We start from the raw sequence: 27,814 nt of genomic DNA, 5'->3' as shown, positions 1-27,814 counted from the left end.
CTTACTTTTCAATGACTATTTAGGCCTGTTATTCTCTAAATAACACTGACAGAATCTCAGAACACTCTGCCTATGAACTCAGATCATGAATATTAGAAGAACCAAATCCTGACTTTTTTGTTACTTAATTAGGGTAAAGCCATTGCAACAGTGAATTAAATTACAGCTGCTGCTTCAACACCATTCAAAAGGGACCCAGAGGCATAAAACTGCATAATCTCTTTAATGATTTTGACAACTTACAAGTGGCAGCATATTTCAAGTATACCACAGTGCAGACTTATAATTTTCAAGATGCTTCATACAGAGGCAGGCACCAACTGGAATAAAGCAGCTGATGTTTCCACTCCATGAACTCCTCAAGTGCCACATGGAGGGAGAAGAAAAAGAGAAAGAGAAAGGGTGCCGTGTCTCGCACTGATTAACAGATTTACCTTTAAGGGTAATACTTCTTTGTTGATGGAAAAAAATATAGCCATAGCTTTGGTCCATGAGCAAAGGCCAGCAACATTCCCACATACTCGCTTAGCTGTCTCAATGTTGTAGTCTGCCATTTCAAAATAAGGGCTCAAAAGCTCTACCACTTCTTCATTAATTGTGTCTTTTGGAAATTGCTAAAAATAAATGTGCAATATATGTAATGAATGTAATATACAGGTAGTATATGTAAAACATATGTATTTTAGCATACASAGAACACTATCAAGATTACAATGTTATTTAAAACAGCTGATGTAAAGTTCTCTGTCTCACACATTCTTAAGAACTCACAAGCCGTTCTACTATCCTCTCCACTCTTACAAAATCACAGAATCATAGAATCAGTAAGGTTGGAAGGGACCTCTGGAGATCATCTAGTCCAACCTCCCTGCTCAGCAGGGTCACCTACAGCATGTTAGACAGGGTTGCATCCAGGCAGGCCTTGAAGATCTCCAGAGAAGGAGACTCCACAACCTCTCCGGGCAACCTGGTCCAGTGCTCCGTCACTCTCACAGGGAAGAAATTCCCCTTAACATGCAAGCAGAACGTTCTGTGCTTCAGTTTTTGCCCATTGCCTCTTGTCCTGTCACACAGGACAACTGAAAAGAGTTTGTCCCCGTCCCCTTGACACCTTCCCTTCAGGTACTTATACACATTGATAAGATCCCCCCTCAGTCTTCTCTTCCCCAGGCTGAAGAGGCCCAGCTCTCACAGCTGTTCCTCATGGGAGAGGTGCTCCAGCCCTCTGATCATCTTCGTAGCCCTACGCTGGACTCTCTCCACTAGCTCCATGTCTCTGTTGTACTGGGGAGTCCAGAACTGGATGCAGTACTCGAGATGCGGCCTCCCCAGGGCTGAGTAGAGGGGCAGGATCACCTCCCTCCACCTGCTGGCAACACTCCTCCTAATGCACCCCAGGAGACCATTGGCTTTCTTGGCCACAAGGGCACATTGCTGGCTCATGGTCATCTTGTTATCCACCAGCACTCCCAGGCCCTTCTCTGCAGAGCTCCTCTCCAGAAGGTCAGCCCCCAGCTTGTACTGGTGCCTGGGGTTATTTTTCCCTAGGTGCAGGACTCTGCACTTGCCCTTGTTGAACCTCAGGAGGTTCCTCTCTGCCCAACTCTCCAGCCTGTCCAGGTCTCTCTGAATGGCAGCACAGCCCTCAGGTATTTCAGCCACTCCTCCCAGCTTGGTATCATCGGCAGACTTGCTGAGGAGGCACTCTGTCCCTTCATCYACGTCATTGATGAAGAAGTTGAACAGGATGGGACACAGTACTGAGCCCTGGCGAACTCCACTAGCCAAAGGCCTCCAACTAGATTCCGCACCACTGATGACAACCCTCTGAGCTCTGCCTTTCAGCCAGTTCTCAATCCACCTCACTGTCCATTCACCTAACCCACACTTCCTGAACTTATCTAAGAGGATGTTATGGGAGCCAATGTCAAAAGCGTTGCTGAAGTCAAGGTACACAACGTCCACTGCTCACCCCTCATCTACCCAATCTGTCACACCATCAGAGAAGGCTCTCAGATTGGTTAAGTAGGATTTCCTCTTGGWGAATCCATGCTGGCTCCTCCTGATCACCTTCTTTTCCTCCATATGCTTGRAGATGACATCCAGAATGAGCTATTCCATCTCCTTTCCAGGGGTGGAGGTGAGGCTGACCGGCCTATAGTTGCCTGGGTCCTCCTTCTTGCCCTTCTTGAAGACTGGAGTGACATTAGCTTTCTTCCAGTCCTCAGGCACCTCTCCAGTTCTCCACAACCTTTCAAAGATGATGGAGAGCGGCTTAGCAACAACATCCGCCAGCTCCCTCGGTACCYGTGGGTGCATCCCATCAGGGACCATGGATCTATGGATGTCTAGCCTGCCCAGAAGGTCTCTAATCCTACCCTCCTCAACCGAAGGAATGTCTTCCCTTCTCCAGACCTTCTCCCTCACATCCAGGCTGTGGGAGTCATGAGGGCTRCCCTTAGCAGTRAAGACTGAAGCAAAGAAGGYTTTCAGTAATTCTGCCTTCTCTGTATCCTATTCAGTAGCGGGTCCACATTTTCCCTAGTCCTCCTCTTCCTGCTGATGTGTTTGAAGAAGCCCTTCCGATTGTCCTTGACATCCCTTGCCAGACTCAATTCCAGCTGGGCCTTAGCCTTCCTCGCAGCATCTCTACATACTCTGACTGCATTCCTGCAATTCTCCCAAGTAGCCTGTCCCTTCTTCCACATTCTGTGTACTTTCTTCTTCTGTCTGAATTTGGCCAAGAGCTCCTTGCTCACCCATGCAGCTCTCCTGCCCCTTTTGCTGCACTTCTTACTCATAGGGATGCATCACTCTTGAGCTTGGAGGAAGTGATGTTTGAATACTAGCCAGCTCTCATGGACCCCCCTTCCTTCTAGGGCCTTAACCCATGAGATTCTACCAATTAGGTCTCTGAAGAGCCCAAAGTCCGCTCTCCTTAAGTCCAGGGTTGCAACCCTGCTTGTTGCCTTAGTTCTTTCCTGCTGGATCACGAACTCCACCATCTCGATAAATAATTTGCCTTCCTTTATGATCCTTTCTGTCATATATTAACCATTAAGTTTATATAGGTAAACCACAGTGCAAACTATTACCAAGATCATGTTTATAATTCCATAAGAATACATAACAGCATAAGATGGGAAATCCTAGCGCTGGTCCAAAGACAAACATCAAAAGAGTCCTTTCAAGGAGCAATCAGATATTTTCCCCTCGAATTACACTAGCTTATTAGTGGAATCTGTTTCTGTATTAAGATTTTGTTTTGACCTCTCTTTTCTCCAGATATCTCTTCCATTTTCTTCTCCAAAAGCTCTGAAATTTCTCTTTTAAATTTATTTGCATTGCCAAATAATCTGTACGAGTTAATTTTTCTTAAAAGAATTACTTACAAGGTACAAAAAAGTATATCATTGATGAACTTCAGATATAGCTGTTCCCTGAAGCACAAATATGTTTATTTATGCACAAGAAATAAATATTTGAAGCCCTACAGTAAATTAAAAATCCTCTCATGAGTAGATGCAACATAAATACTACATAAATGGTAAACAGAGACGATCAAGTATGTCACCTGTGATTTCCCACTGGACCAGAGACCGATTAAGTAAACTCTTAGTGTGATTATAATTGCAGGAGTTTACCACTAGTGGAGAGGAAAGCTTTAACTGAAGTAGAAATTTTAAAAGTTGTTTATATTCCTTGGATTATAAGGACAATATTCGTCAAAATATAGACATTGGAGATAACGACATCTGGTGATGCAAGATAAGATATGATTTGTTCTCCAAGTAGATTAATCGTAAGATTAACAGTCTAAATTATGCAGTAACACAGACTTATTCACTAGTTACTCCTCCCATTTCTATAGGCACGTGYTATGGAGCTGAAAATCTCAAATTTCAAAAATTCTGATTTTATACATCCTAATCATCACCCGTTCTTTTGGAGGTCACTACACAAGGTGCAATGCTGAAAGTAAAAGAAAAATTAGGCAACAGAAAACAGATGCTTTAAGTAAGCTTTAAGTAAATGTGTAAGTAACAGCTATTTAAATGATTAAAGCTTTGATCCATTTGTAACCAATGTACAAATTTCATTATCACACTTAGTTTGAGTTATAACTGATTTATCACCTGACTTTACCTGATGGATGCAAACTTATTTCATTATGACATACTGATTTTTAAGCCTTTATCATTTCAGGTATATTGTATACCTAATTCCCATGCACATTTGTTCTCCTATGAACAACAGAGAAAACACTTTCCCTAATTCTCTTCAACTGAAAAAAATATGGAAGGAAAAGTTAGAGAAGCACCTGTAGGTTTTGTAAGAAGTTCCCTGCTGTCATCAGTTTCAAAGATTCTTGCCACGATGGGATAGTACAGCTTTTCTCCTGATCGGTTTTCACATTGTTCAGTTTTCTTTGGAAGAGGAGTAACACACAGTCCATGATACGCATAATAAGGTGAGGAGGTCGACCCAATGTGCGGACAGTGGCAATATCTGCAGGTTTTATTGTCTATAAAATTCAAATAAAAAAAAGCAATTATTGTGATTGCTCCTTTAATAAGACATGGGGCACAAGTTAATCAGAAGTATTAATCCATTGGAGAGGAAAAGAATTATTATTCATATTATTACTTGATAATGATTTTGCCTCCAAAAAGTGTGAAGCTAAAAGGATCTAATCCAACAATATTTTGTTTAYTGCCTCCTGGCAACTATTAGGAATCCTCAGCTGAACTATCCCCCAGAGGCACTTAAATGCTTAAATTACCATGCCCTTTCTTGACAGAGCAAAGAACAGAATAGAAATATCTTGAAATTTAACCTTTTTTAGAAAAACACTAAAATAGTTACCAGAAACTCAGTCTAGAAAGCAAAATACATTCTGTTGATATTTGGTAAACAGAGGTGAATGAAAGGAACSAGGAGGAAGGACTGACACATGTACCCATCTGCACCTTCTGTTTTAGCTTACCGAGAATATTTCTGTTGTAGAAGGTGGCCTATGAAAAAATTAAAGAAATTGCAATAATGTATGAAAATCTAGGATCTATTAAGCATGACCTAGGTGCAAAGGGTACAAATCTAATACTGTAGCTTGTGATTGTGGGGTATATCATGAATCAAAAAGGACCATCAGAATATTCTACTGAAGTAGTGTCCTTAGAGAAGCAGGTACTTGAACAGTAGTGCATACAGAACCACATAAAAAGCAGATATCACTGAAAAATATGACTGCCAGTAGATGGGCCCACTCCTAGAACAGACACAATTTGGACAGCAGTTTTGTTCATCCGCAAGTAGCTGGCTCAGCTTGGGTACGTGACAGCGACAAACTATAAGTAGTAGGTTATTGCAAGAGATATCATGCCTTGCACCTAGCCTAGCACTTGTCTCATGGAGAATTTATAGAGGAAGATTTTAATTACCTGTGGCTATATTTTATGAAAGGAACTGTAAAATATTTTAGTCACTTGTTCACCTTTCTTTTTTTCCCTTTCAGTAGTTTGCTGTTTGTCAGGTTCAATGGGCAGCTGACAATTCAGCAGTTTTCTAGATTACTTCCATGAGAGCCTGAACTAGTACTTCTTAGTGATGTTTAGGTAATTCAGCTGGCCCTTTTTACCATTATTTAAGTTTTGGTAGAACAGCTACATTTATTTTTATCTCTTCTACCTATGTATTTAAAAAGCCATTACTATTACAGGGGAAAGAACGACTAAGTTTTACTGAGCTTTGACAATTCATACTCACAYAAAAAGAATTTAATCTTGATATACATTAAGCAGTACTTTAAAACTGTTCTGTATCAATCACATCAAATAGCATTAATAGTCTCAGAATATACAAAAACTGGTCGGATTTTTAGCTGGGAAGTGACCTCTATATTTATCAAAATATTTAAAAAGATATATGTCTATATTGCAAACAGAATTCCATTAAAGAAATCCCTAGTGGGAAATTCACAAACTGATAGAAATTGCAGCCTATAACTTGTGAAGTTCATTTCATGAAAGTTCATTTCATTTAATTTCATGTAACCCTATACAGACTTGTACAGGAATTTTCTTAAATGAGTTTCTGAAGGAATGAATTGTGTGGCTATAGATATCTATGCTGATCAGCTCACTTTTATGACAGCTTCTTCTCTCTTTTAGGAATATGAAAATAATTTATTATAACAAATGTAAGAATTTTAAGATTAAGCCAAACAAGCTTGCTCCATTGTGAAGTCTCACAAAAATGATTTTGCACCTTTGTGTGTATTAGACAGATTTTTGTGTATTAGAATCCAAAATTCAAAAAGAAGAGTATTGTTTTATTTTGGTATCTTTGGCCAAAACCAGAAGAGAAAATGCAATAAGATTTATCGGGACAGGACACCAGTGCTCTTAGCATACCTAAGACATTGGTCAACTAGTATTGCTTGTTTATGCACTTGTCAGAATGCTTGCACATCTCTGCTTTTTAAAAAAAAAAAAAAAACTCTTCTCGGTAACTATATATCAGAATTGTATAATCCRGACTAGCTCTCATTCCACTCTCATCAGCAGTCATGTCATCAGCCCTCATTCAGATGTTTTCATCAAGGTGGTCAGAGAGTGCCAAGGACTTCTCCCTCAAAGGGAAGTCCTACATCCAAATGTCCATAAAATCTTATATATATTTGATTTTTCAAGTCTTTGATTTCAAAGTTCCCATCTATTTTGAACGAAAGTTACAATATTCTTCAACCATCACCGCTGTTGGYAGTCTCTCAAGTGGAAAAGAAAAGCTTCCAGTAAATCTACATAACAACTGATTGCCTCCAACAGGCTACATTGACAAAATATTATTCAGTTATTACTCTGCCCATGCCACCCAAAGCAAAGCGGTCAGTAACGAGACTGGATTTTAACTCTCCAATTGCAGTAGTCTTGACACATTAGAAAGGTTTTCTTAGAATGTAGTTGTCCTCCTGTGAACATCTAGACTCTCTTATTCTCCGATAGACTCAAAACAAAGCTTCAAGAGCACTCCTGTTGCTCATCCTTTCATGAGAAAGCAATCCTAAAAGGCAAAGCAGCAGCTGGGCTTCTCGTTTCAAGTAGCATGGACAGTTGTAAAGAAAAGTTCATTTGAATGAAAAAAAGTTTGCTTTCTGATTTCTGAGACTGTAGGAAGGTATCTCACAGGTTGATTTTTCTCAGAAGCTAGCTTACAAACTTAGAAGTATACCTATTACTACTTCAGGGTTTTCCCTCATTTCTGTCTGTTGCTTGATATGCCAGTTCCCTGCCTGCCTTCAGTACTTGGCTTGCTTCAGCTCCCACTATTGCTGTTCTCCCTCAAAATGCCTTGTGACACATTATCTCTTAGTCAGACAAACAGATCTGAAAATATATAATGTAAGATCAACAGAAATTAATCTTTTTTCATCACTAACGATGTATCATGCAAAGATATCGTCAGAGTGGTATTGCTCTACTCTAAAAGCTTCACAAAAAGAGTAGGCTGAAAGATATGAAGTCTTGTGGTGAATTTGGGTAATACCACACCTCAGAAGCCAGAAGAAATTTTCCTGGAGAAGGCAGAAAAGAGTAGATCAGCAAACTCAGTCAAAATGCAATTCACTGGGAAAAGCTTAAAACAAAACAGATTTACATTTGGATGCAATGTTATTATATTGAAGGCATTTACTTCTTCATTCATTGCAGACACGCTCTGTTTCCTAACAGTAGCAACATTCTGCTATCAGTGTAATAGCAACCTGCAGCATAATGTATATCACAGTTTCCAGTGAAAGTTAAAGCTTTCTCTTTGCTGCAAAATTGATTGCATATTTTGAGTTTGGTATTCATGAAGAAAAAAGAAAAAAAAAGCAGAACCTTAAAAAATGTAATACATATATGTATATGCACACTTCTTTTGTCAGCTAATGAGTTAGATGGTATACYTGCCATCTTACATTTATTTTCAAATAAGTCAATCTTCTTATGAGTAAAAAAAAAAATGTTATATTTGGCCCAAAATTTCAGTACTAACCTGTAAGGCTGCCTCTGCCTCTTCCAAAGCAGGCTTAGCAGCTTCCAACTTCTCTTCAGCAATGGCTTTGTCAATTGTGATGCTGTCTACAATAGCTTGGGCTTTGTCTTTCACTTTCTGAACTTCAACTTTCACTTTCTCAGCAGCCTGTGCTTTTACAGTAACTTCTTTCAATACCTAGAATACGGGAAAACCCACACACCAAGTATTTAAAATACCTAGCTAAAGGAATGTGTTAATTTTTGTTGTAAAATTTCATTTTTTGAATTCAAGGTCCAAAACCAGAGTATTTGAACAAGATGACTTTCATCACCACTATACAATTTTAAAGATCCTTTTTTTCAACACTTCTTTTTATTCAACTACTTTTTGCAACATAAAAAATAAAAAGCACAGAATTAAAGAGCAATACATTTTGAAGGTTGTACATACCATGTCAGCTTTTTCATTGGCAACTTGAAGTTCTTTTTCCTTTACCTCCAGCTCTCTGCTTAGAGCAGCCACTGACTCAGAGGCCTCTTTCAATTTCTCCAGTCCAGTATTCATTCTGGAATTAAAATACAAAACAAAAAGCATGCAATTGCTTATGTAATTTACACTTAGCATTCCAGATTATCCCATTAATGGAATTAAAAGGATAAATATACTACCAAAACGTGTCTTATGCCAAAAATAAAACTTGCACAGAAATTTTCATGCAAGCTTCTATTGTCATCAGAATCAAGGAAGTGAATAATAAAGAATTACATAAAAGGGAYCATGTGACTTGAAATTTTCTTCCCTTCTAATTTAAACAATATGTTTTTATTATTGCATAAGTCATATATGTCAGTTCCATATACGTCACTGTCCCTGTTGAGCTCCAACCTGATACTCAGAGGACTGAGTTCTGTACAGCACAAAGCATGTCTGATCACCAGAATCCTTAGATACATCTAAAATCACTACTAGTTGTTTAAAGAGGATAATGAGAAGGTTAATAAAATCAAAGCAGTAACTTTAAGATCAACCAAGAGAGTCACAGAAAAATAGCAGCGAGATTACACTTTTGTAATCCAGCATCAAAAGGCCCCTTAGATAGTCTTTTCTGTCTATTGAAGTGTCAGATTCTCAGCACAGATGCTTCAGACAAACTTAAGTGAGATCTAGATTAGGCAAAGATATGCTTTACACAGGAGGCACAGGAAGAACAAAGGAGGCTAGTAGTTCTGAAACAGTTAGATAAATACAAAAGAACAGGTAAAGAGTAACATCTACCAAAGCTGTTCAAACTGTGCAACTAAGGTTAAATGAAACAAGTGGATGTACAGGGACTAATCAGGTAGGTCTGAGGAGTCAGAAAGCAGAAAATTAGATCGAATCTCCCTATTTTCCAATCTTCACCCATAACATAACTACAGGTTTCTTATTCCATTTGACTTGAAGCCAGAGAATATTTCAAAGTGAAATAAACTAGTGTGAGTCTTTTGTAAAAGGCTGCCGGTTCTGAATGCCRCTCTTCTAAAATGAAGACAATAGTTTCTTAAGAGTAATACCAACAGGTACCCTAAAGGCTAATTTTATATTCTACTTAGGTAGTTCTGACATGAAGTTAAATCTGAAAATGGGTTTCATTAGTTTAGAAAACATCTGAGAATGAGACTGAACATACCAAACCACTTAAGTAAATCCTTAAGTAAAAAGTTCAGCAGCCTAAATTAGACTCTGTGAYCACAAGGGCAAAAATGCCAAGGGTAATACTCATATCAGAACACAAATGTTTAGCAAGAAAACAAAAGTTGCTCTTTGGTAAATTAAATGTTATTCTGAGCATATTATCATTCTCCTTAAAAATATATGGGAATAATGCATATCCACTTTTTTTCACCATCTTGCTGTTTCATATATCATCGCTGTATTTCCCCTCCAAAAAATAGATATTCTTTAAAATGTATGCCGATAACAACCCTAATTTTTGGTCGGATTATACCCTTACACCAATTTAGGCCCATTAAGAAACTCCAAAGGAAACTGCTGCTGTGCAGAAAGACAATTCATGTGTTGAGATAAAGCATTCAAGTATACAGCTAGCTTTGGAAGAAAACTATAATAAGATAGCAGTAAGTTGAGCATTTTACCTGTTGGCTAACATCTGAACTTCGGCATGCTTTTCTTTGTATGTAATTTTATATCCCTGAATAAAGGACAAATAGGATTTGGGAGTCACATGTGTAGAACGTCTGTATCTCTGAAAGTAATCAGAACACTTCTCTGCCACTCCGTCTTGGAATAAGCCCATGCACTGCACTATTTCCCTCTTTATCTCAGCAGTGCAGTCGATATCAAATGAGGACAGAAAATGTTCAGATACTTAGAAAAAAAGAAAAATAAATATATGTAAATATTTAGGAAAAACTCTTAGCATACAAACAAGGCAGTATACAGGCTATGTATCACATCACAGAGAAGTACTTCCTACTAATTTATATCTTCATCTGCTGAAAGCCATTGATCTCTGAGTCACTTATACATACATATAAGGCTTGGTATGTGGCTGAACTTTAAATAGTATTTTATTTTTAAGGTTTCACTGTGCAGTATTTGGTCTATTAAAGGATGGTATTGATTACAACAGGCAATAGTTGCAGAGCAGAGAAAACCTATGGAAGTAAAGTCTTTATACAAATGTTCTTGGCGATCTGAAATACGTTTCACAAGACAGATGTACTATCTTCTATAAAAATATTTTAAAATATAAATAGTAATTATTAACCAACTTATTGACTGCTGTGACAGTCAGTCAAAAAAAAAAGGTAGAAACTTTTTTTGAATGTTTACCACATAGTTGAGATTAAGAAAACCTTGAAAAACTCCTTCTTACCTTATGTCATATATTTTAAACCTGCCATTTAATTGAGATTGTTGATCATAGCATATATTTATGAATCAACAATATGAAGTAAAATATCAAAATGGGTAAAAAGCTTGTGGAGCACTGCATTAACCATGTTGCAGGTGGAATGATAGTCACTTTCTTTAGTGGTATTTTCCCTTCTGCATCAATGCCTTAAGCCATCTGTCATCTCTTCTCCTCAAACTATTTTTGATGGCTTTCTTCCTTTTGAAATATTGTAACAGTGGAATACAGTGTACCCAACCTTTAAGCAGGATGACATTCACATCAGATTTTGGAACTGAGTTTCTTCTGCTAGTAGATTGGCAAAACAAGCTTTCCTTGCCTTCAAATCAATTAAAGTAGCTCAAGAAACTTGGGCTTCCTGACTGTTGATCATAGAATTAAGTATCTGCCATGACAAAACCTACACTTACCTGCCACTAGAGCATCCTTAGGCCACAGGCTGAACCAATCTATGGTGCATCCGGAAATGAGAGCAGGAAACTTCAAGGCCCTATTTCGGAATTTTTCACCCACTGGTGAGAAGCAAAGCACCACATGAAGGTTCTGACGGACCCTGGTCATGAAGTAGTCATACAGACTCTCACTGCTTGGAGGTCTACGTGGGTGTTCCTTTCTTAAGACAGGTATGAGGTCACTAGTGATGTCATCTATTTCATCTCGAGCAAATAAATTTGAGACCTTTGAGAAAAAAAGATCTTTTTTTCATGCTTCAGGAGATAATGTAAAATAGAGTATACAGCATAGGGTTGATTTAATGCATAGCATTTCCAGAAGGAGTGTACATTTCAGATACTAAAGTTATTAGGACCTGCACCATTATTTTAAACCAGAATTTTTACTGGAGAGATTTCATTAATCACACTGAAATCTAACTTGCTGTAAAAGTAGACAATACACTCTCCCACATGAAAGACATCCATGTACAGCAAGATTTTTCTCTTCTTTTACTATTCTGACAACTAGCAGAAATGACTCTGAAACACAAGTCCTATTATTACAAAAAAAGACAAATCATAAAAGCTATCTGTTCTGGACACGAATTTACCAAACAGAAACTGACTGAACACTAATGAGATTTTTAATCTAACAGATAATTTTGTCAAACTTAGATAATGTTCACTATATTTCACACTTTTTTTAAAAAGCTATTATCATGTACCTGGTGGTTTGTCAACACATTTCAAAGAATCTGACTTAGATGATTTCTCTGTATGGAATGATGATGCTCATTATAAATTTTAAAGTAGTTTTGTCACAGTCTATAAAGTAGCTAAAATGTAGCTTGATTACTTCTGATGGTGCCAAAGCACTTGAGTTTTAGCTTTTGAAAGTGTGCCCCTTGATATGTAAAAGAATATTCAGATGAGTTATTTTGCTAAATAATTATAAAAGTTAAAATGCAGAAAAACTATCATGAGAAAGTATCCTACCTCTCCCGATGATAAAACATTATTCAGGTATTCCAAGAAAGACTCATCTTTGATCTCACTGTCTGTAAAAAGAAAACAGATGCCCTTCCCTTGCTGTCCTGCTATTCTGTACAAGATTTTTAGATCTTCCATCAGGTTTGAGGTGTTGTATGATCTACAAAAAGGACAGTCCTATTAATATTCATGCCTTTTTTAAAATGGCTTCTGGTTTAAAGCAAACTTAAGCAGGAAACAATATCTTGGAATTTAAAGCAAAAAGGTGCAGACTATTTTTTATTTAGATTAGCTGTAGAGACATAGCTCATTTCAAAGTCTCCCGTTAAACACCTAACCCATTATTCTCCTTCCTGCTCTGTTTTTCCCTTTCATATCAACCAAAAAAAAAAAAGAAACAAAAACAAAACTGAAGTCATGTCATGCTCCTTATCTCTCTTCTGTTAGAAAATGAGCAGGCAGACAGAGGCTGTCTCAGGATTTTGTCATGTGCTGGGGACACTAAGATCATGTTCATTAGACTTTATTGACTAATTGAGAAACTCAAGGCAGCTGGCCCTCTTCGCAAAAATCATCACTAATGATAGCATTCATAGTTTCAAGAAAAGGAAGGAGAGTGCAGCAAAAGAAGACATCATTTCAGCAAACACAAAAAAATTACTAGGTAAGGTTACAAGGAATGATCTCTATGGGTTGGTAAAGGAGTGCAATAAAAACAGAAGTTTCTAGGATGCTTATTAAGAATTAAAACAAAGAAGCTGTTGTATGCAACTGTAATAAGGGTTACAGGTAATAATGTAACCATAATGATCTCATGCATGATYTGAAAAATCAGAAATTGTGCAAAAGTTCCTCTTTATTAGGGAAGAGCTCAGAAAATAAACACTTCGGTTTTAGCTTTTTTGTTCTTGATGATTAAGAAGAGAATTTTGTACATTTCAACATAGATATCAAAGTCAACAAGAAAAGTTCTATAACTATATTGTAAATAAAACACCACAATGGTAAAGACATCATTAAAGCAGAAATGGACACACAGAGAAGATGGAAATATTCAAAGTCGTTTTACTTCTCTTGGAAGAAAAAAAAATGGTGGAGAGAGATATTCAGTTAATTTTCAAAAATTAAACAGAAATACTGGTGAGGAAAAAGTCTTCAAATTAGACACATTAAGTCAGCAATATGACCATCATCTGTTTTGATGAACTAAATGAAACTATTTAAAACCCAATAATTACTTTCTTTGAGAACTCACAAGTGAATAGGAGAAATTAGATTAATAAAGGGCAGAGTGTTCAAGGAGTATTCAAATTTTTCCAAGAGTGTCTGGGGACAAAGCATTAGATCTTTCTGCCTGCTTATAAGCTAGATCTTTCCATTTTATGTTTCTTAGTAAGGAAAGTATAGAGTTTAATTGTATAATAGTTTCAATAATCTCAATTCCTCCTTTGACAATGTAATGAGACTAAAGAAAAACACAGCAACAGTATCTCCTTTTGACATAATCGTACCAATCAGCATTCTGATAAAGTGAAATACAGTTTACTTAACATCACCTCCACTTGATATAGCCTCAAAGTCAACACTATGTGAAAAGTAGGGTTACATGTATTAGTATTGTACTGTCATATTGAATTAATATATCAAACAAGATTGCATGAGGCTATCTGACTGTATTCTTATTTCTGCTTACTAAATTTACAACACCAAAATCACAGTAGATACTTTGGATAACAAGTCTTTYGAAAGTTCAACTGATTTTATCAAACAAATCAGACAGCTACACTTGCTTGTTGCTCCTCTTGGAGAATTCCAAGTAGTTTGTAAAGCAGGATTGCATTTCATTAGAAACTTTGTTGAGTCTTTCCTAAAATCATATTTATTCAGCTTTTCGCTTAGTCTATTATACATAATAGTTGTTTTTAATTTACCTTGTGCAGACATCAGGCTTACAGGTCTGCAAGTGTAAAAGTTCCCCAGATCGCTAGGCATGTTTTTTTTTCCCATGAGCACTACATTTGCCACCTTACAATCCTCAGGTCTCAAGGTTACTTTAGTTGGAGGCAGCAAAGCACTTAATTTTTAATTCACTTGTTAATTCAGCTATTTCACCTTTTAGGACTTCATAATACTTTGCGTACGATATCTGGTAATTTGTTACTGCTTGTTTTGTCAGCTGTATGGTAAACTCTCCTAAAGTCATCTATTTCAGATAAACCCTCTGATGAGATCCTTGCCAAGAAGCATTCCCACACAGGAATCTACAATTTCTTCTGCAGCAATCACAGCTGCAAAAGGAAAAAATATCATTTAGCTTCTACTATCACCTTACTCGAGTGCTGCCAATATTCCTTGATCACTGACTGATCCTATAGACACTTTGGGAGGCAACAATATATTTGAAGAGAAATGTATACTTTATTTTGTGTGTGTGTGTGTGAGTTATTTCAATTTCAAAAGAAAACATATTGGGTTAAATAATATAAAGTAAGGTAATTTATATTTGGAAATGACTGTCAAAATACTGACAAATACACAAAAACTATCAAGTTAATTATTACAAGATAAACTCAGACAGGTTGTGGATAGAGACCGTGCACAAATACTTTCCAGGTAACTTTACCCAGCCAAAATTCTTCCCCACTCTCTGAAACATCCTTGTAGTAAAAGCTCAGATTCACCATAGAAAATCAAGTAGATTGAGTAAGTCTCGAAGGATTTTCATGCATTTCCGTTCTAGGCATCAGTGTTCAGCCCATGTTGTTTTTGCTCCCACCRCATAGACTGGGAGTCAGTGCTCTAGTTATGGGAAGAGTTCAAACACACAGTACTTATCTACTTAAACTTCAGTTAATGCTCACCTTGTTAACATGATCTGGAATGTATGATAGCCAGCTATGAATGATGCCAGTCTTGTTAGGCTCTGCTTTCCTGAACCACCAACTCCAACTAAAAGAGCATTTCCACAAGGAGTGCGAATCACCCGAGAAATCTGTGTAACAACACAGCTTTTTATTGCTAAAATGTTTAAAATTACATGCCCCAAAAATACTACACTAATGTGCTAATAACATTATCTTAGAAGTGCAAAACAACCTGAATTTTTACATTCAAATTTAAGAATTTTTTATAAATATAATTTTATAAATTTTATAAATTTTTATAAATTATAAATTTTATAAATTTTTATAACTATTAATACATTCTAAAAACATTTGCACTTTCCAATATTTTCTGTAAACCTTCCAATACTATAGTAACCACTTGATTCTATCTTTGTGAACTTCCAATTGTCCGTAGATTTCTTCTCTCAGTTCCAAAAAGCACAAGGAAATCTCAACAGTTACAATCACAGCATGATAGATTAATTAAAAAAAAATGTGAGGGAAATTTTCCCCCTATTATACCTTCATGACAACTTAAGTGTGCCTAATCTATCCAGGTCCTGTCCATAGTGTTCAGAAAAACATGTTCTCCCAGGACTATTAAATTCATGGGAAATAGACCCCAGAATACTCTGCAGTAAGTAATAATATGGGCTTTCTAATGAACCTTCTTAAACTTTTGATTTACTTGACTATAAAAATGCACCATATCCATGCAAATATTTGTTCACAGTGGAAAATCTCCCAGACATATCTCCCTTTCTTTCCCATTATACTATTTATGTTTTAAAGCAAAGGTAGTAGTTTCACATTTCCCTTCCATTCCAGGACAACACAGTGTGAATGAAGATGATACCCTATGCAATACAGAACAAGAAAATTTTCAGCACTGTGAACTACATGCAGCAACCATTCTGTTGCCCACAGATGAAAAACAATGCTAGCAATTCTGGAAACAGGAGTTAGCTGATGCTGAGAAAATACACCTTCAGACACAGAAGAGGAAAGTTACTGACTTACTTAGGAATCTCATGGTTTAAGGCCCTAGAAGAAAAGGGGGGGGGGCAGAAGAGCTGGCTAATGTTCAAGAATCTCTTCTTCCAAGCTCAAGAGCAGTGCATCCCAAGGAGAAAGAAGGCCAGCAAAGAGGGCAGGAGTGCATGGGTGAGCAAGGAGCTCCTGGCAAAACTCAGACAGAAGAAGAATGTTCACAGACTGTGGAAAAGGGGACAGGCTACTTGGGAGGAATATAAGAATGTGGTCAGAGTATGTAGAGATGCTGCGAGGAAGGCTAAGGCCCAGTTGGAATTGAGTCTGGCAAGGGATGTCAAGTACAATAGGAAGGGCTTCTTCAAATACATCAGTAGCAAGAGAAACACTGGGGAAGATGTGGGCCTGCTGCTGAATGGGGTGGGGGCCCTAGTGACAAAGGATACAGAGAAGGTAGAGTTACTGAATGCCTCCTTTGCTTCAGTCTTCACTACTCAGGGCAGCCCTCAGGAATTCCAGAGCCTGGGACAACGGAGAGAGTCTGGAGAAAGGAAGACATTCCTTCGGTTGAGGAGGATTGGGTTAGAGATCTTCTAGGCAAACTTGACATTCACAAATCCATGGGCCCTGATGGGATGCACCCACGGGTACTGAGGGAGCTGGCGGATGTTGTTGCCAGGCTGCTTACCAACATCTTTAAAAGATTGTGGAGGACAGATGTGCCTGAGGAGTGGAAGAAAGCCAATGTCACTCCAGTCTTCAAAAAGGACAAGAAAGAGGACCCAGGCAACTACAGGCCAGTCAGCCTCACCTACATCCCTGGAAAGGAGATGGAATAGCTCATTCTGGATGTCATCTCCAAGCATATGGAGGAAAAGAAGGTGATCAGGAGTAGTCAGTATGGATTCACCAAGAGGAAATCCTACTTAACCAATCTGAGAGCCTTCTCTGATGGTGTGACGGATTGGGTAGATGAGGGGAGAGCAGTGGACGTTGTGTACCTTGACTTCAGCAACGCTTTTGACATTGGCTCCCATAACATCCTCCTAGATAAGTTCAGGAAGTGTGGGTTAGGTGAATGGACAGTGAGGTGGATTGAGAACTGGCTGAAAGGCAGAGCTCAGAGGGAGGCCATCAGTGGTGYGGAATCTAGTTGGAAGCCTTTGGCTAGTGGAGTTCGCCAGGGCTCAGTACTGTGTCCCATCCTGTTCAACTTCTTCATCAATGACRTGGATGAAGGGACAGAGTGCCTCCTCAGCAAGTAAAAACATAAGCTACATGTCTTTTAAGAGAGACATAGAGCTACTGGAGAGAGTCCAGCATAGGGCTAAAGATGATCAGAGAGCTGGAGCATCTGCCCTATGAGGAACAGCTGCGAGTGCTGGGCCTGTTTAGCCTGGGGAAGAGAAGACTTAGGGGGGATCTTATCAATGTGTAAAAGTACCTGAAGGGAGGGTGTCAAGAGGACRGGGCCAGACTCTTCTCAGTGGTGCCAAGTGACAGGACAAGGGGCAACAGGCACAGATTGGAACACAGGGAGTTACACCTGAATATGAGGAGGAATTTCTTCACTATGAGAGTGACAGAGCACTGGAATATGTTGCCCAGACAGGTTGTGGAGTCTCCTTCTCTGGACGCAATCCTGTCTAACATGCTCTAGGTGACCCTGCTTGAGCAGGGAGGTTGGACTAGATGATCTCCAAAGGTCCACCTCAACCATCCTGTGACTGCGTGATACTCCACACCCATCAGCTGCCTATGGGCAGATCCTTGTAGCACACAGATGAGCCTGCATTCATTTCTGGAACATCATGGAGCCTCTTGCCTCTCAAAGGCAAGATACCACCAAGCAGCTAGCTAGCAGCCAACCTCTGTTGCATAGACACTGGTATGCAGTGTGGGCTTCTGTTCTCTTTATAATCTCAATTTCTCCCTCTGCTTTTGGACTTTTATCATGCTAATAAGTGCCACCTATTTACTTGCATTTAATAAACTTTTCCCAAAATTTCAGGCTATTAAAAACAGGCATGTTAATTTCCTGGGGGRGTAAAATTGTATACTTTAAATATTGAGTACAGTGCAATTGTTATTTTTCATAGCTAAATATTTTAGAAGCAAAGATAAAATCCAGTGTAAGGATTTACCCTAAGCATACCTAGTTTTTAACCTGAGGAAGAAAAACAGTTTTGTAAAGCACCCTCAAAATACTGCTGATCATTTTAATTGTGGCTACAAGATCTTTTTCATGCAGAAGCACACAAACACAAATCAGAAGCTTTGTCCTCTGGTTACTATACACCCTCAGTGTTAATTCATGCAAGGGCTGTCAKCTTAGCTCAGATTAAGCACTATCTTCACTGTGCTTATCTAGCTTTCCCCTGGAATCTGCCTGAAGTCTAGCAAAGGCATAGAGCTCAGACCAACACAGCTGCAAATGCTACTTTCAAGAGTATGGGCTCATAGAAGTACTATTTATTCATTTTATCCAAGAGAAGGTTAAGATATCATTTCAGGAGTCTGTCAGCTAGCTACCCAGGGAGGAGACTCCTTAAGGTTGATGTCTTTTTAAGACTAGCAAAATAGGATTTTGGCAGGATTTTGCATTTATATAGATTTTGACAAGAAATAAACCAGAAATTCAGTAGTGAATATGAGGATGACTTAACAATTTTCCATAGCAGATCATCATCCATTTTGCAGGGAAGACCTTAAAACAAGTGTCCAATTTTGTGAATCCACCATAAAATTTTGAAAACTGCAGGTACCATACATTTTCTGACTACAGTGTAAATTGTTTACATATTTATTATACCATTTGTTAGGCTAGTACAGTGCAATATTCCATGACCTTTCTACAGTTCTTAATAATTTATGATAAGAAATAAAGATAACCTCACGGTGTCATTAGGAAAACCATTAGAAATAATGTTTTTTCAGTTTATCAAAGAAGCTTCTCCTACCAAGCTGAGTTATGCTAAGAATTACAGTCTACTCCACTCCATATTCAAAGGAACTTTAAAAGTAATAATCATTCTGCATATATACAAAAAAAAATCTGAACTACATTTATTCCTACTCAGCTCTGCCTACGCTATCATCAGCAACCAATTATGTCCAAACCTGAGTTCCATTTCACTCATGCCAAAGAGAGGAAAGGGTCTCAGAAGAATTAATAAGAAAAAGTCATAATATTTAGGACCATGATCCTACTCATGGTTAAATGTAAAAGAATAGGCTCATTTAGTGAATTTTCAAAAAAATGAATTTTAATACCCGGTCAAAGAGTGAAAAACAGAATATTTGTTAAAAAAAAAAAAAGACTTGTCTCAATATTAAAGGTAATGTAACTCGATTTGTGCATTCCTCCATTCAGACGTAAATATAAACAAATTCATATCTGGCCAGGAAAAAGGAAGAAAATAACAACAGCAATAATAAATGACAATCCAGTAAGACTCTACCTTGACTAAATGAATCATAGCATCTTCAAAGAAAACCATATCCATTCCAGTACCACGGACTTTCTTATTGTATACTTGTAAAAACATATTTAAACGATCCTGTAGCTGATGAAAGGAGTGAACTGGCTCATAGATTTTGGGCATATCTGAATCAGCTCCCTCTGATTTTTCACCTAGAACAAAAAACAAGTAATAAAACCTTAGCAGCTTAAATGACTGAAGAAGACACAATACAGTGATAAGTAAGAGACAGAAATTAAAAGATTAATTAACCACTCAGAACTGGTTTTATTCATTATACATTATACTACATATTAGATGTAAACATTACAGTGCAGCCTATATACCCTCTACAAGAAACATTAAATTCTTAAAAGCAAAACCAACAGAAATTAAGGAACCTGCTTTCTCTACTTCTGCTGGACATTTGGAGAGTAAAAAAATGAAATCAGTTAACTTAGATGCTGGAAGCAAAAGCAGCTTCAGTAAGAGTAGCAGACAAGGAGGGTCAATAATACTGCAGTTAAAAAATGCATACGATAGCTTTTGTAAAAGGAAAAATATTTTAAATTAATGAAATCATTATAATAGTGAAAAAACGTTACTACTAAGGTGAATAATTGCCATGCACAAAATGTATATGCACTGTAAGAGGGCATGTATTTATTTCAGCAGGGGCTCTCAAAAACATAAGAAATTGTCAACTCTTCCCAAGTAAAAGGAGGAAGCAAGGCTGCTGTCTCATCTTTCCATGAACAGGCATTAATCATACTTAAAGGTGACATGACTTTCACTAGTAAAAACTGTTACTCACAGCAAGCAAATGAGAAAGCTATATTGGAAAAGTGCCAGCAAGCAGGCACCGCTTCTCTCCATCAACAAAATGATAGYTGAGCACGGTAGAACTAATATTTACATACATCTACCTTCACTGATTTCAAAAGTTCCTGCTCCATATGTTGCAGGATATGTTCTTCCACTTACTATATATCAGTCATCAATAAGAACCCATTTTGCTAAGCCTCCCCTTAAGAGCCAAAAAATATATTCTTATTAAAAAAAAATAAAAGGCTGGAGGAAATTGAAACTAGTGAATTAAATATTTCCTTAACATTTAGTAATACATTAGAAGGTAGGGGAGAGGGTAGGGAAGGGAAGAATAAAGCAATTCACAGTTTCTATTTAGGGTGGTATCTGTGACTCTCTTCTCTGATTTTTTTCTCCATTTGCTTGTGGCAGACTTGATTTTTTGCTTTCACAGATTAGCCAAGGTCTAACAGCCTTGCAGCCTCCAAGATAAACACGTATATATATTTTGCTAAATCTTGCAACATATGTTGCAAGAAAATTGCCTTTTACCACAGAAGAAAACCACTCAGAATAAATGGATAATTAATTCTAATGTAGGTATCCTCTGTATTGCCTGAGGTTATTGGAATTTCAGTGAAAATTTCTGAGAAGAATCAGTATCTCAGGATCCTTTCTTCAGCTGTATGTTGCTTCTGTGTAAACAGTCCTTTTGATCAAGATCCAATCAAATTAACTGAGTTCGTATCTTAACCAACAAAAATACTGGTTACATAAAAAGACTATTCTAGGTGGAAATAAGTTTCTTAAAAGAAGAATGAGGCATTTAGACAACTACTGGTAAGAAACTAATAACAAATACAGCAGGGAGTTAAACCGTATGGAAGTTTTCACAATTTTCCACCATTTAATAGAATTATGTCATCGTGATCCTGTTCCTGCAGTTTTATTATTAACATTGAAAAACACCATAATCAAGTACTAAGCTTGAGAGAGGGCAGATATCCGAATTAGCAGCAGCTAATATAAGCAGCTAGTGTACAGCTGCTGTAATACATTATTTTGAACCCTTCTCTACTCCCTTGCTTCAGAATCACAAGTAGTAAATATCAATGCCAAAACTAACTGATAAAAAGCATCTTTGAACAGTTTGGGGATCTCAGGAATACTAACCATTTTTGTAAAGCTATGCTCTAAAAGCTGCTGTTCCAGCTCCTTTTTCTCAAGTCTCTGCTATCGAGGAGAAAATATGTTGCGACAGTACAAGCCAAAGAGACACAGGGCACACGTATCATTGTATCACTAGATTGAGCATAAAGTTATTTCAAATTGATACCGGGTGTATTTTGTTTATCCATTTAAGAACTCACAACTCCAGCTCCAGTTCCTGTTCTTATAAGTCATCATGATGCGGTAAGACTATTTACCTTGAACGGACAATTGAAACAAAAGAACAGTTGTGATTCTTTGCACTCGGAGCCAAAGCAGGAAGGAGTTCTCAAGGCTCTGCCGAAATATTGAGAACCGAAAACACCCTTTCAGAACGGGCGTCTCTCACTCTGCAGATGCAGTTTCCTGCTAAAACGCCTATTACTAGGGAGGCACATTTAAATAGTCACCAGGAATCAAGTTATTTTTCAGAAATACATGCCTCTTACTGCACTTATTTTTCAGTTAAACATAATGATTTCTAGTGTGGACTCAAATTTTCACATTAAAAGTTACTCTTTGCTTTTTTTATAAATATGTTGGCTTGCATTTCAGTCCTCTCTACATTGCCCCAGTTTAGTAAGTGATTTAAGGGCTCATCTGACAGCTTTCTCACAGCAATCTGTTTTCCACGTCTGTTTGATTCCTTCCACTCAAAACATTTCCAACCCTTTACTCTCCTTTTGCCACAGCTTTCATACTTCTTCATTTGTCCAAAAGGTTTAAATGGCATTTGACAGCTCATGCCAACTTTTCATTACCTCTGTTATCCATCATTAAAATGATAGGGACACAGATAATTAAATCCCAAATGGTTTAATAAGGATCTTCACTGAAAACCCAAACAACTGTCTTGTGTCCTTTTGCTTTGCTACAATTAAGAAATATTCCCAGGTTATACAGCCAGTTCAGGAACATAGCATTTTGATTTAAAGGCACAAGGATATCCTTATAAGCCCTGTGGATAATTCAAGAGGTTTTATTCTATTCAGGAACTTTTTCAATGATATTCATTCAACATAAATCGATATATCATGCATCTTTCCTAGAAGACTCTGGGTAAGTCCAGAGTCAGTACTCTTTTACCAGTTTTCTAAAGGATAGTTGCTGGAGTGCTAGCCTATGCCTGGTACTGCAGCCCCACCTCAATCGTTCATACCACCCTTCCTTCCTCATTTTAGAATAACAGGCTTCTGCCCGTCATTTGTCAGTTTTGTCAGTCTAGTACATTGATGGAAGTAGAAGCAAGGCTCTACTATTTAAAGACCTAGATATAAATAAGGATTTAAATCCCACAAATATAAAGGTGTGCCTCAGCCAGTGACTTCAACTCTGTTCAAAGTCATTGGGCAGGACAGCCATTCTTGAAGCATGGCCATATTATACCTCTGTAGGACATCCTTACATTAGCATCTATTTTATCATATCTTCATCCCTATTTTTGCTCTCTGCATGGTTATCAGAGTCCGTCATTACCAGTTCTTTCAGGTGCATCCCTTAAGAAGTCAACAAAGAATGCAGCAGGATCCAGTAAAGATTTTTTTTCTCCAAATTCCTCCTCAACAAGTTTTGCCAAAGCCATGTCAAACCAGTTTACATCTTCTGAGTTTGTGAAACGATCAGCAATAACACACTTACATTCATGCTTCCACAGTTTTATCAGTATCTATTAAAACAAAAAACATTTCAATCAGATTAGGTTTGCAACAAAACTATACCAATAAAATTCATGCTCTTAAAATATTTTAAAAATCATGTGAAGTGTGGAAAAGAAACAGTGGTATTTCTGTTTTTAGTCAGGAGAAATACACTGGATAGTCACTCTGGCCAATAGCACTTTAAATTTAAATTTGTTTAACTGTCCAAGAAGCCTTAATCTTGCATTCCACACTGTAGCATATTTACCTAATTAAGATTTATTTCTTCACTTCTAAGATCAGGTTCATATATGTAGTAACACATGTGGATGTACAGAGAAACCACTTATGCTACTGGTCACTCTAAAGGGAAGGTAGGTGAAAATAATATCATCATGGCATGAATAATTTCATGCCAAATACAGATATTCTGCCACTTCCATTTACATAGCCAAAGTTAGTTAAAGAAAAAATGTGAAAGTGCTCATATTATCCCTTCTCCAAATTCAGTACATCTTTAAAGTCCTTCCATTAGGTCAGAAACGGAGGAAAGGAAGCCCGCAATACTACCAGCACGGGTTTTAATCCTAGACAGGGTTACTACACAGTAGTAACTCCAAGTGCTCCTTGAAGACTTCTTGTCTGAGCCTGCAGTGCTCTGCAGAAATGAGGCACACCATGTGAATTCTCAGAAATAAGATGAAAATTTATTCTATGAGGGTTTGAACAATTGTTTGTTATACTTCAAAATTATTAATCGAGAATATATATATATATATATATATCAAATCATCTTAGTGCTGTATAGTTTTTGTTTCAGAAATTAAAATCAATTCTAAAATTTAAATTGTAGATGTAGTAAGCATCAGGAGCTTACTCAACAACCAGGGAAGTACACTAAGCCTGAAGTGATTATATAACTCAAATGTATTACAAATTACCATATACAGCACTTCCCAGCACTTCATGTTTCAGTGGTCAAAACACTAAGTGGTTTTTCCTTAAAATAATTAAAAGAGGAATGATGTATAAAGTATTGAGTTTTTCTTCATGAAAGGTGGGTTACATACTATGACTTAGTTCCTCTTTCTTTCAAGCTATAAACCAGAAATCAGCTGTTAGACTATTATTAGGCTGTGACTCAAAGTTTTAAAAACTGGTTGGACATTTTTTAAACAAGGCATATACATTTTCTTTGGGCTAAATTAAATTTCACTGCTTCTCATAATTTTCCTTGCTCCCGGCTTTTTAATAAATTACCATTCATCAGTAATAACATCAGCAGATAAAAATCACTTTTCTGTCGAAAGATCTAGTTTGCATTAAAGTTATAAAACAAATTTCTCATTGCACTACGCACTGCAAAAGCTGAAAAAACATTGTGCTTTCCTCAAAAAAGCTTAAAGCCTTTTTCAGTCAAATAAGGATCATTTTCTAATGGGCATACTCAAATGCCCAAGTTAAATTCTTCATTCTTTTGCTATACTAGTTATAACAAGGCCACCGATGTGCAAGACTTACATTTGGTTCATTGATCACTTCTGAGGTAGCTTTCAGCATTCCTTGCCAAATCCTTGAGAGATCCCGAAGGTTGAAGATGTAATGGAACTTGGCTGGCGTAGGTAACATTTTTATTTTTGTACTTTGCCATAGTCTGCGTGTCAGTGGCACTAGCTTGGCTACTGTTTTTCTCAAATCTTCTGAAAAGCCCCGCGCTTTACAATAATGTCCTTCTCCAATTATACCTGGGAATAAGAAAACCACCAAATGAAAGATTTTCTAAGGCATGTTCATACAGTTTCAGGGTCTACAATCTCTTCTAGTATCTCTTCTATTTTTTTAATTTAGTTTTTAATTTTTGAAAGGCCTTCCAATCATGTTATTCCAACTTTGATTCAACCGCACCTGCCTACCKACAGCCCTTCTGCCACTACCACACTAGGTATTTAACTCCTCCTCAATGGGCAGTCAAGAATGCTCTCAGTCTACCAAAGCAGCCACCAAAGCATTTGGAAAACGAACCACTCCTTGGCAAATGATGTGATCCTGTACTTGGTKAAAGCCTCAACATCAGTCATTTCATGAAAGCTGCCTCCCCAGTAGCAGCTTAGCCCTTAGCAGCTCTCCAGCACTGCCAGCAAAACTAGAACTGCCTTCATGCCACCCTTCATAGCTCTCAGCATACCAGTAGATGCAGATAAGAAAATATGTCCAAAAAATTACTGAAGTGAAGACTGATCAATCAGATCAATCAAAAATGACTGATGTATTTGCAAGTGGGAAGTGATTACTGTAAGGGAATGTACTGGCAGGCAAATTAGAGGAGGATTAAGTCCCAGTTTTAATCACAACACATAAATAGAAGGATAAAGAAAAATCAACCACTATTTTCAGAAAAGGGATGAATACAAAGTTAATTTCCCTTTACCAAAAATTTTGTCAACGGAAGAATTGGAAGGTAAAGTACAGTTGATCACAGAAAATTGTCTCTTGAGTCTCTGTGGAATATCATTGCGGCCTCCCCCAGGGTGAATCATGGCAGCCAARAACTGGATGTCCACAATATTGGTAAATTCACCAGGCTTTTCCAGATTATACAGTCCATTCTGTTCCATTAGCTGTCTAACTATCTCATTGGTGACCTGTAAAATAACCAAGTAGTATTTAACAGAATAATATACACATAACTAGAAGAAATGCAAAACACACATATGTATTTGAAAGATCTAGTATACAGTATTTTATGTTTTTTGTTTTAGGAGAAAAATTTTCTGTCAGAAATAAGCATAGCTGACTGTCCTTTTCCTTTGGTAATATCTATGGGACAAAACTCTGGGGGGAAGAGAGGAATCCCTAGCTTAGAATTAAGCCTTCATACCTCAGTTCAATCTTACCATAATGCTGTACAAATCCCAATCCTGTTGTATGGGAAATACTTTTCTCTCCTAACAAAAAATTTCCAGTTTATTCAGAACATGCCCAGAACTGATATATCCTCCAAGTTGCATCTGCTACCAAATATATTGATGAAATATCTATATGTAACAATCACATAGTTTTTCATGTTGCAAATGTAGGATTATTTTGACACAAAAGAATGACAAATTTCTTAGCCGTAAGTGCTCAGCTTTTCTGTTTGACCCAAGCAGTTGAAAACATCTAATAAACTGTGCATTCTAAGAGTATACTTATCTAGAAATTTGAACCTTCTTTTCCTTTCCAATGCAATATAGTCTTGTGAACCATCACGCCAAAGTAGATAATGACTCTTTCAATTTTTTTCTAATGCAGAAAAGTCAGTTCTCACCTCTCTAAAAATTTGCAATTTTTTTAATTGTTGCCTACATAGTTTGCTATCACAAAATTTGCACATTTACCAAAAGATTTTTTTGTTTTTCTTTTCAAGTACAAAAAAAAATAACAAGTTTACTACTAAAAAACATAGTTAAAATTCTACAGATGTGTTTTTGAGGAGTACCCTAAATGCTTTTTTAGTCAGTGTACTTATTTTAATTAAGCTCATGACAATATAAAACYAGATGAGCTCTTTAAAAAGACTGTTCGAAAAGTAAGCTCTACATATTTAATTTACCCCCTACTGCCTGACTGAGAGGAAAAGCCAGTTTTACTATACAAAAAGGAAAGAAATAAAATATCTTTTGCCTCCTTTTTTTCTCTTTTACAAACTAACCTGGTCTCCCCATTCATTTATTGTAGGCATATTCACATCATCAATGAAGACCGTCATTTTTTTGCCTGCAGGTGGACCATATGTTGTGCCCATGCGCTTGTCCACATAACTTTCTATTGTACGCTGTTAAAAGCAATTATCAGCAAAATTACAAAGATTAGTTACAAAAGTTATCCCTCCATTCATACACAATTCAATCATTTAAACATATCAAATAAGAAATATATAATAAAGCTTTGTTACACAGACTTTTACTAAGAATCTTTTAGATAACACTCCTGCTTGGAGATAATTGCATGAGATCAACTAAAATGTCTGAAATCTTGAGCTATACAATATTAAGTTGGTATTAGATATACCACAGACCCAATGTAGACAATCATGCCCCACAATTTTAGAATTTTGAAACCTCTCAAGCTTTTATCTTTGTTTTTGTATTTATCAGCAAAATTGCAGATTACTTGCAGTAACAGATTAAAAAAAAAAGACTACCTCTCTTCTTTGTAGATTTTTCTTTTGTGAGTTTTTTTGTTGATCTTCTTAGTTTTAGGATAGTACTTTATCATGCAACTAACATGTTTGCTTGACATTAATATTTAAAATTAAGAATTAACCAAGCTTAATTTTTACATGTACAAAAGCTAAATTGGACTGCGAGACAGCATCTCACTTTCTGCGATATTATTGAGAAATTTAAAGTGTATTTAAAGTGTATCATCTGCATATACATTTACATTTTGCTCATTTCCTTTATAATCCATGTAGCTGAAATTA

The 27,814-nt window shown here is 37.1% G+C and overlaps 1 protein-coding gene across 1 annotated transcript in view; it reads right to left on the bottom strand.

Annotated features, from left to right (window-relative positions):
* Window positions 1-27,814, bottom strand: part of DNAH5 (dynein axonemal heavy chain 5) — a 198,939-nt gene that overhangs the window by 31,243 nt on the left and 139,882 nt on the right. Inside the window, exons 50-62 of the mRNA XM_085302093.1 lie at window positions 27,041-27,163; window positions 25,778-25,991; window positions 24,871-25,094; window positions 23,189-23,378; window positions 19,697-19,869; window positions 15,222-15,352; window positions 12,367-12,520; window positions 11,347-11,614; window positions 10,155-10,386; window positions 8,470-8,584; window positions 8,038-8,214; window positions 4,322-4,525; window positions 435-614 (exon numbers count right to left, since the gene is read on the bottom strand). Of these exons, the coding sequence (XP_085158219.1) occupies window positions 435-614; window positions 4,322-4,525; window positions 8,038-8,214; window positions 8,470-8,584; window positions 10,155-10,386; window positions 11,347-11,614; window positions 12,367-12,520; window positions 15,222-15,352; window positions 19,697-19,869; window positions 23,189-23,378; window positions 24,871-25,094; window positions 25,778-25,991; window positions 27,041-27,163 (2,385 nt within the window). The remainder of the gene's footprint in view (window positions 1-434; window positions 615-4,321; window positions 4,526-8,037; window positions 8,215-8,469; window positions 8,585-10,154; window positions 10,387-11,346; window positions 11,615-12,366; window positions 12,521-15,221; window positions 15,353-19,696; window positions 19,870-23,188; window positions 23,379-24,870; window positions 25,095-25,777; window positions 25,992-27,040; window positions 27,164-27,814) is intronic.

This window comes from Rhea americana, unplaced genomic scaffold, assembly GCF_003343005.1.
Source record: "Rhea americana isolate MKP2758 unplaced genomic scaffold, rheAme1 scaffold_185, whole genome shotgun sequence".
NCBI lineage: Eukaryota > Metazoa > Chordata > Aves > Rheiformes > Rheidae > Rhea > Rhea americana.
This window is presented reverse-complemented; position numbering and strand designations above follow the sequence as displayed.